Raw genomic sequence first — 10,000 nt, forward strand, 5'->3', positions numbered from 1 at the left:
ATTTGAACTTCACGCCACAATGAAGCTCAGCACCTCTTTTAAATGTCTGCATATTTAATGATTTATTCATTTATTCATTCATTTATATAATTTTACCTTAATGTTTTTAAAGTTTTTCAGTTTGGATCAATGTTTTTAACATGTTTTATGTTTATTTTATGTCTTTGGTGCAGCTCATTTCTTTGTTGTAAATCACTTTGTGCTACATTTCTTGTATGAAAGGTGCTGTACAAATAAAGTTTATTATTATTAATATTATTATTATTATTATTATTAAATGCTCTATATTGTAATATGTGGTTGAATAGATGTTTAATGAGCTGTGTTTCTGTTCAGGTCAGAATGTGCGTCCTCTGAACAAGCGCGAGTACATCCTGGACATCGCTACGGAGGCGGAGCCGGTGGACGCCAACTACAGTCTGTGGTTCAGGAGAGTCATATGGAGTCTGGCTCTCAAGCTCGACAACGAACTCTACGTCACCATGCACTACAACCAGGTAGAGGTCCGCCGTGCGACGTGCCGGACGCCGCGCTCAGTGTTTCTTCTTCCCGCAGTTCACACACACACATGTTCCCTCAAGTCCTCCAGTGAACCCCTTAAAATCTGGCACTAACGGTCACCTGGACTCAAAGATGAACTCATTAGATTTTGGGAGTCAAAGGTCAAAGGTCACGGTGACCTCAGAAAACACTTCTTAGCCATTTACTCAAGACTTCTCACAGAGTTTATGACAAACTTTCACACAGATGGTTCATATTGTATCTGACTCTGGATAAACAGGGATGTAACCTGGAACTAGTCTGAGTGGCGGAGGGACACGACCACGAGTTTCCTCTGGGAAATGTTGCCTTTGTTGAAACATGCAATGTGACTGTCGTAATGAGGTTTACTTGAGCGTTACATGCAGTTTAACAATCATACAAGACAGATGACATAACTCTCTCCGTGTCTCTCTACAAGGTGTTGCCTGACTACCTGAAGGCCTTGCTGAGCGTGGTTCCTCAGGGGAAGGCCAGCGAACAGCATCTGCAGCAGATCGCCAGACTGGCTGCCCTACAGCACCGTGCCAAGGACACCATCTACCTGCCCACCCTGTAAATATCCACAGACGACATCACGTGACCACGAGAACTTACTTTGTGTCAAACAGCTGCGGCCAGATGCATAAATGATGCGTACGCCGCATTTCCCGCTCATGAATAGTTATTTATAGACACAGACTGTGTCACCTCCAAGTCACAGTGAAAATACTAAGTAATTTAACTAAAATAAAATAAGCTTCATTCATTGTCATCATGAGAAAAAACTATTTTACATTTCATAAAAGGGAATAATTGTGTTTGTGTGTCGATGTTTCCTTCAGCATCGTTTCATATCCGGATTATTGACTGTGACTCATTCTGTTTCTTACTGTTTGAATATTGACTAATCTCAGTGTCGGAGCCTCTGGAGCCTCATTAAGAAGCGGGAAAGTCTTCATCCATTTATTTGTGTGGGTGGAAATGAGGCTCGTTCACGTGCGACCAATTCCTCAATGAGTGAGATTTACAAAGAGGAACCACGCGAACGCACGGATTTATAATTCAGATGAAAAGACTGCGTATGAATATTTCTGGTTTTGTGCGTTCACATAGTTTCAGTCGTGAATCGAGTAATCTGGTTTTATGCATCTGGCCCCTGGACTGTAAATGCACACACACACACACACACACACACACACACACAGGTCCTTCCTCAAGCAGTATATACTGTATATATATATATGTGTGTGTGTGTGTGTGTGTGTGTGTGTGTGTGTGTGTGTGTGTGATCAGTCGAGAGGTGCAGGAGTGTGTCCCCCCGCAGTTCTACAGCAAACAGGGTTCACAGCATTGGCTGAACATGACGACTCAACACATGCAGCAGGTCCAGCCGTTGAACCCGCACCAGGCCCGAGCTCAGTTCCTTGGTGAGTCTGCAGCTCGGTGTGTTTGTGTGCGTGTGTCTCTGAACGCAACTTATGATATAAACGTGACCGCAGCCTCCATACACATGGACGCTTGTATTATTTATCAGTTTCGCATAATTAATAGAAAGCCCATTTTCATTTTCTCTCTCAAATGTATTGGGATAAACATATCAGAGCAAAAACATCTGCCCGGAAACAGATGACAGACTGAAAAGACACAAATTTAAATCCCAAATGTGCTGCACAGTACTTGTACTGGAAATGGTTCTACTTTTCTTGAAAGTAACTGACGGAGATCAGAAGTGACATCTTGGTGTTTTTTGTTTTGGCGCCCAGGTCTGGTCAGTGCCTTCCCCATGTTTGGCTCCTCCTTCTTCTACATCCAGAGTTCGAGCTCCGCCTCCATCCACGCCCCGTGTATCCTGGCTGTAAATCTGAACGGGCTGCACTTTCTCAACAAGGATACTCACGTATGTCACAGACAAACACACAGATCCAGGTCTGTGTGATGTTACACGCTTCATATTTCAGGACCAGCTGGCAAAACTTGGTAGTGGGCAGCTGGATGAGTGTAATAGTATGTGTAATTATAAGGTATTTGACTTTGTGTTTATCCATTTAGGTTAAAAACCAGCTGCTGCAATAATTGAATCATTTCATAACAAAGTATGTGGCTCCCTCTGCTGGTTGTGCTGATTTCTTTCCTTTGTTTTCTTGGGAAAAACATTTTCCCAAGAATTTTCATATTAAATCTTGTGTTTTATATGTTTTGACTCTGAATATCTGTGTATATGTGTATATTTGTGTATGTACTGATGCATATATTAGTGGCCTTGTGTGTGTGTGTGTGTGTGTGTGTGTGTGTGTGTGTGTGTGTGTTTGTGTGTGTGTGTGTGTTGTGTGTGTGTGTGTGTGTGTGTGTGTGTGTGTGTGTGTGTGGTGTGTGTGTGTGTGTGTGTGTTTGTGTGTGTGTGTGTGTGTGTGTGTGTGTGTGTGTGTGTGTGTGTGTGTGATCAGGAGGCCATGGTGCGTTTCCCTCTGAAGGAGGTTCAGTCAACTCGCACCCAGAGACCGACCTCAGGCTCCAGTTACCCGTACGTGGAGATCATGATAGGAGACCTGCTCAACCAGCGAATCACACAGCTGCAGCTGGAGCAGGTGAAGAGATAAGGGGGGGGGGGGGTGTAACTGCTATAATGTTAACCAAAATAGAATAACAAGGTTTGCAAAATCCATATCACAAGTCCAACTCACTGGTTCTCTGTTGCCTTTGTTTGGAGGGAAAGGGCTCGCATATGGATGGGTGGAGTTATGTAACCTCTGGATGTAGTTATTGAGCTGATGGGTGATTTGCAGGCAAGTATTGCAAGTATTAGTTATTTAACAGTGTGTGTGTGCGTGTGTGTGTGTGTGTGTGTGTGTGTTTTCCAGGGCCTGGAGCTGTGCCGAGTCATTGCCATGCACATGGAGAACATGTTGTCAGTCAGAGAAAAGAGACTCACGCTGCCACCGAGCGAAATCACACTGCTATAACACACACACACACACACACACACACACACTTATGTACTGTATCTACCTCTGTTTTAAAGATAGAATATTTTGATATTTAAAGATAATCTTCTATGATGAATGTATGGTGATGATGTCGGTAGGAAAAGGTGTATTCCTTCTAATCTTCTCAGTTCTATCATCAAACAATCTGCCGATTGTTTTCTCAATTAATAATTTGGTTTAATAGTTGATTCATCAGCTCGTTCAGTCGAGCAGTCCAAAACCAAAACATATTCATCTTGCTGTCAGAAAAGATGGAGGCAACCTGCAAATATTCACATTTGAGAAGCTGGAACCTGGAAAAAAATGACTTGAATGAAAAATCAATCATCAGAGTTGTTGCTGATTCGTTTTCTGTTGGTTGATTAATCATGTAGTCGGCTCTAGGCGTGTATAGTTCACTCATCTTTCTGTGCACGACACGTACACCCAGTCTGACAGTGTAGAGCTGCACCTTGCATACACTTTCACACCAATGAGTGAAACACATGCATGTGTCTATGACTCACTTTAAGGTGTAGTAACTGACTCAGGCTCATTATTAATCTTTTTTATTTTCACATTTTCAGCCAGAACTGCTGGAGAACTTGTCTGTCATGGCTGCATTCAAGGGGCTGAGACTATAATGGACAAGGCCCCTTTAATTAACTTTGACTTCCCCACTTCAGAAGAATAGTATGATTTGATTAGCCTTGATCCTCGGGCAACACTGAATTAAAATAGTTGTGGTCTTGCACTGAACAAGGGTAAAAAGCCCCGCTGCAGTTGGCTCTGCACAAAGAAACTAGAATGTGAGAAACTGAAATGAACGACTAGCAAACTGTCTTCCCTTTAACATGAGCAGATGCCTGTGATTTGACATAATACATCATTTATTAGGTTTGAGTCACATGACAGTAAATTCTTTATAAACCTACAAGATTTTTTAAATTTTAATTTAATTTAATTTGGCACATAGTGTTATAGGCCACACCACTGAACACTTTGCACTAAGAAAAATTATTTATATAATATATATTATACAGTGTATATATTTTTTGTAAATAGCTGATGTACATAACTGATGCGAATGTGAAAAATGTTGTACATTAAAGTTCGTAGCATAAAGTATCTTGGTTTGAATTTGGTTCTTTTTTTTAACTTTATCAACAACTTGACACCGAGCATAAAAACATACCAGGAACATATAAGATCATCACAGAACATAAAGTAAATAAACACAAATAAATGTGTTTATTTACTTAAATATAAACAGATTTAATACAAATCAAAAACAGATAAATAAACAACAGAAGAAAGTTGAATCTTGGTGACCAGACCAAAATAATTTACGTTGAACTGGAAATTTCCCCGGTTTTCATTTCAGAAATCAGTCACCTGATCTGTAATATCTTTGGAGGGAAAACAAAACAGAAAACATCCAAATGTTAACTTTATCCCAAATATCTGGCAAAAAAAATAAAATCCTAAAATATTAACAATTGCTCAACAATTGCTTCGTTTTTATTAACTCTTAGTGGCTATTTACCGCCTGATAGTTTCATTTTGTGTATCAGACTCGCCGTTTATTGCCTTGTATTGGTGCCTGTAGTTGGGACGTTGGTCTCCGGTGTGTGCTGTGTTACAAACCGAGCGCCCCCCTCCGGCGCGCGCGGCTGTGTGGGCGGTTCTGTGTAAATTACTCGCAGATTCCTTCGCCCTCATTGGTCAACAGTAACGGGGGTCCGTGTGAACCGGGAACAGGAACGGAGGGCGGGGGGAGGAGGAGGAGGAGGAGGGAGGAGAAGGGGGAGGAGGAGGGGGAGGAGGAGGAGAGGGGAGGGGGCTATGGTCAAACCCACCACGACCTAAACAGCTCCAGGAGGGAGAGGAGGGAGGAGAGCCGCCGCCGCCGCCGCCGCCGCAGCAGCAGCAGCAGCAGCAGCAGCGTCGCTTTCAGCCTGCATGGGCTAGTCTGTTAGCTAGCTAGCTTTAGCATCGTCCTCTCCTGCCGCCGAGAACCGCGGGTCGTTACCTCCGTGTTTTCCTCTCCGTCCCCCCCCCACCCCCACCACCCCACTCCCCGTCCCCACCCCACCCCCCCCCGGACCCCACCACACCAGCACACCACCGCCGGGTCCTGCCTAACCTCCCGCCCGGCTCCAAGATGATGAAGTTCAGGTTTCGACGGCAGGGCACCGACCCGCAGAGAGAGAAGATAAAACAGGAGCTTTTCGCCTTCAACAAGGTAAAGTAACGGGACAAGAGGAGAGGAGAGGAGGGGAGAGGAGGGGGGAGTCCTCCTCCCCCCTCCCCCCTCCTCCCCCCCTCCGCTGCTCCCCGAAACTAAAAACAGTCTTTCTGAAAACGGGATTTGAAGTTGTGCAGCAGTTGCAGCTAGAAACACACACGTTAGCTGCTAACACAGGTTCCAGTGCTGGACTTGGACGTTGTTGATGTGTGTGTGCGTGTGCGTGTGTGTGCGTGCGTGCACGAGGCTCAGTTTGTTAATTGGCATGTTAATTGGCTCTCACCCAAACGAGGCCAGTGTTCAAAAAGTGAACGGGGGGGGGGAAACTTTTCTCTGCAGACCCGACATTACTGTAATTAATCACCGGCAGCTGATCGTGTCAGTGTCGTTGGGGATTAGCGGCTTTAGATGAACAGGATCAGTTAGAGTTGTGCTGCAGCGGGTTTGATACATGGTGTGATCAATACTTCGGATATCGATCAAGATGGCTGTCAGTGTGGTGACAGTTTAACTCTCACAGAAGCTACCACCACACTGTGTGTACTTGTGAACTAGAGTACTGTACTTCAGTATATTTATAGAGTACCTGTACTTTACTTGAGTATTATTCTTTTCGTAAACTTCTGACTTTTACTCCTCTACACTTCTGTGAAGTGAAGAACTCTTACTTTGAAGCAGAGCTTTTAGTCAGAGGAATGAATCTTCTTTTATTTTGAAAGTGTGACAGACCAGACACTGAGAAAACCCACTGACAGTCAGCTCCTCCACTGTCGGCCATGTTTGAACCTGTCAGTGTCCTAACGATGGCCACTAGATAAAGATGAGGAAGAAGATTCTTCAACTTCATGTTTAACATGTTTAAATGAAATAAAGATTCCTTTAGTTTGAAATGTTTTCTGTGTTTAACACGAACAAAGTTCATCTCTACCTGCAGAAATGTGCCGTCCCACTTTAGAGAGCGTGTCCAGGTGTTACATGTTTGTTTATGTCCAGATGAACAGTTTGTAGTCGGCGTCGTTTTGTTGGTTAAATTGTGTTTTTGTGGCCGTTTCTATCAGCTTTGTTTCATGTCTACAAGCTGTTTATTCTACAGGTTCTACAGTCAGTCAGAGCTTCAGTCAGTCGCTTCTGAGGCTTTAGATTCTGGAAACGTGGAACAAAACAACAACGAGCTGATGGAAAGAAAAAGTACTTTAACTCTATCTAGACTCATGTAATGCGGCTGTGTTCTTGGTCCAGCTCCGTGAGGATCAGCCTGCAGAGGGGTTTTTCCTCGCTGAGAGCTCAGACCTCCTTGTTTCAGTTGTTGAGGGTCTGTGGGTGAAACCACGAGTGTCGAGTTTCATACGACTCAACTGTGGGATCTCGTCCGCACGGACACAAACCAGTTCACGTCCAGTGAATCTCAGCTTCCTGAAGCCTGAATTAACATGTGTACTCACCGTTCCCCTCTGTCTGCTGGAGAGATCCTCTTTCAGGAAGCTGCATGTTGTCCAGGGATGGGAATATCGATAAGATGTTATTGATACCACTGCTTTCGTTGATCGGTCCGATGCTTTATTGATTGTCTTAACTATTCCCGACCAGTTTTCTGTGTGGTAGGCCCAACACAAAAAATCTGCTGAGCCAGCCTGCGTGGAGATAATGTTGTTATAACATAGGATGTTTAACCCTTAACGTAACAGACGTGCTGCTCGGTCGGGAGGCAGCGGCACTCGTGTGTACAGTTTCAAATACGTGACCTGAACTGACCATTTTACAGACGTTACAACGCTCTCGCTCTCGTTTCCACCATTTCTCCACCGTGACTCGTTTCCAGCAGCGTGAGTTTGACATCATTGTATTTGCAGAGCACAGCTGTCAGAAAAACACGCCAGCGTCGATAAAAGTAATCGATAAACTCGTACGATTCCAACGGTTTGGACAATTTGGATCTCTTTGGTTCTCAACTCGAGCAGGTTTCGATTCCCATGACTAATGTCGTCACTGTTGCTGCCCTAAAAGTAGGTGTCACGACTCATTTGTCACGTCTCAGGAATGTATTGATAATCGTGCAAATCAAATATCAGCTGCAGGTTAATCTACTGGAGCGGCTGAAACTTCGCCAAAAGGGGTCGAGCACCGCGGTGGCCTTGAGGCCGTCGTCTGTCTGCACACTGTGTCACTCAAAAAGTAGAGCAGAGTGTTCCAGGGAGCAGCGCTGTCCAAACTTTTTGATGTTGAAAGCCAGAGTTTATCACGCACACTGGGTGACACAACAAAATGAACCGGATCATCTAGAAGAGCAGTGCAAAAAGATTATAGAAAAATATGAAGGAAAATTTTCAGCTGCATGATTTTGACACTGTTGTTTGGTCACAGGAAATATTAATTAGTAATAATAATAATAAACTTTATTTATAGAGTGCTACAGAGATGTAGCTCAAAGTGCTTTACAATAACAATAATCAAATAGTAAAATAAAATGAGGGCGGATTGAAGGACAAGAGAAAGACAGAAGATGATGGAATATGTAAATGAAAATAAAAACGGTAAGAATTGTAAAATTAAAATCCAAGTTGAATAATCTTAAAATGTTCCCTGAGCGACTCTTCTAGCTCTTGGCAGCGTTTTCCATAGTTTAGGGAAATAGTTAAAATGCACAATGTTTTCCTTGGTTCATGACCTGAACCTTCATTAAACTTTCAGAAGTACGACTCTCCCTCTGACTCAAACACAAAACACAAACAAATAGAAACCTTCTCATTCAGAAAGTATTCAGACCCCTTCACCTGTCACACTTATTGTTGCAGCCATTTTGCTAAAATAATTTTGCTGATTAAATAACGAGGAAAAACTGAAATATCACAAGTATTCAGATGCTTTTCTGTGGCACTTGAAATATCTTCTGTGAGGTGTTTCCGCACCTTGATTGGAGCGACACCTTCAGATTGCATGTGCTGTCAGACAGAAAGATATTTCATTGACTGATATTTGACAAATGAGGGAAACGGTACATTGGTGTAGGTGGACACTTCTCTTTGCTTTCCCACCCTAACAGAGTTTATTCAGGTCGGCAAAATGTCGTCTAATAAAGTCCATTAACTTTTTATTGCTGTGTGACAACGGACACACACACTTTTCTAAGGTTTGGCACCAGCTGCCACAACGATCACAGAGGTGGTCTCTCAACAGGAGTGTTGCTTTGATGTGACTGTGTTTGTCAGTGTGTGTGTGTGTTTGTGTTTGTGTAATACAATCGGTACTTTGAAGAAAGGTTAATGTTTTACTTCATATCTGAGCGGCAGAGCGTGTTTCCAGATTTGTTTTTGTCACAGAACCCGGTCGTCGGCCACAGAACTTTAAAGTCCTCCCGACCTCTTTAGGTGTCTCTCTCTCTCTCTACGTGGTTTCTGTTTGTTTTTTGTCTCTATAGAGCTAAATGCTTTCCCAGCTGTCTCGCCTTCTCGTCACACGGGCAGAAGGAGAGGCTGTGAATTTATGTTCATCTCATTTAACACGGCTTACAGAGCGTCAGAATAAAGCAAAGCTGCCGCCATTAGTGCTTTTTAAGAACTTCCCTCCAACTTTATTAAGGGAGTCGTCCCTTTTTCAGACGCCTCGCCGACCACGAGTCTGACGGGCGCGCAGACGTAGAAAAAGGATGAATTAGGGAAAATCAGAAAAATGAATGAGTGTTTTCTTGTGTCATGTGTTCATGTCTCTCTCTCTCTCATCTGTTTGTCTGTCTTTCTCCTGTAGACTGTGGAGCATGGGTTTCCACATCAGCCCAGTGCTTTGGCCTTCGACCCCAAGCTGCAGCTAATGGCCATCGGCACAAAATCGGGAGCCATCAAAGTGTATCCTTTAATTATCGGTGAGCTCATGCGTCTAATATGTTGCAGGCTTATTAGTCTAAATCCCTTCTAATTCAGACTGAGAACTGCTGTGAGTGAAGTGTTGTCGCTTGGTGCTGCTGTGTTCGTCTCTACAGCAGCTCTGCAGTACAGCTGCAGGTTTGTCGACGCTTCGTGCGTCTGTCAGGCTCCTTTTGATTTAGTGTTTTTGTCTCTTGTGCATGTTGAAGGATGAGAGGATGAGACCCACTGCCGTCGACGCTAAAGTTCCCCGCTCTTGTTCTTTTGAAGGCTGATTGAGCTGTAAGTCGGGTTCTGCGTTCACCGTTTTTCTCGCAGCGCCGCCGGGTTTTTTTGTTGCTCAAAGCGTCTCTGTGAACGCTGAGGAAAAAACCGATCAGCTGTATCTGCAGCAGAGCTGTTTATATAAC

At 43.7% G+C, this 10,000-nt stretch overlaps 2 protein-coding genes across 2 annotated transcripts in view; both read left to right on the top strand.

Annotated features, from left to right (window-relative positions):
* The window catches only part of myo15aa (myosin XVAa), a 46,241-nt gene extending 41,628 nt beyond the window's left edge, over nucleotides 1-4,613 (top strand). Inside the window, 6 exon segments of the mRNA XM_056400422.1 lie at nucleotides 337-497; nucleotides 962-1,095; nucleotides 1,816-1,949; nucleotides 2,286-2,419; nucleotides 2,967-3,107; nucleotides 3,381-4,613. Of these exon segments, the coding sequence (XP_056256397.1) occupies nucleotides 337-497; nucleotides 962-1,095; nucleotides 1,816-1,949; nucleotides 2,286-2,419; nucleotides 2,967-3,107; nucleotides 3,381-3,482 (806 nt within the window). The 3' untranslated portion in view covers nucleotides 3,483-4,613.
* A 717-nt stretch (nucleotides 4,614-5,330) lies between these two features.
* The window catches only part of llgl1 (LLGL scribble cell polarity complex component 1), a 37,401-nt gene continuing 32,731 nt past the window's right edge, over nucleotides 5,331-10,000 (top strand). Inside the window, exons 1-2 of the mRNA XM_056400421.1 lie at nucleotides 5,331-5,730; nucleotides 9,475-9,572. Of these exons, the coding sequence (XP_056256396.1) occupies nucleotides 5,650-5,730; nucleotides 9,475-9,572 (179 nt within the window). The 5' untranslated portion in view covers nucleotides 5,331-5,649. The remainder of the gene's footprint in view (nucleotides 5,731-9,474; nucleotides 9,573-10,000) is intronic.

Source organism: Seriola aureovittata, chromosome 17, assembly GCF_021018895.1.
Source record: "Seriola aureovittata isolate HTS-2021-v1 ecotype China chromosome 17, ASM2101889v1, whole genome shotgun sequence".
Classification (NCBI taxonomy): domain Eukaryota; kingdom Metazoa; phylum Chordata; class Actinopteri; order Carangiformes; family Carangidae; genus Seriola; species Seriola aureovittata.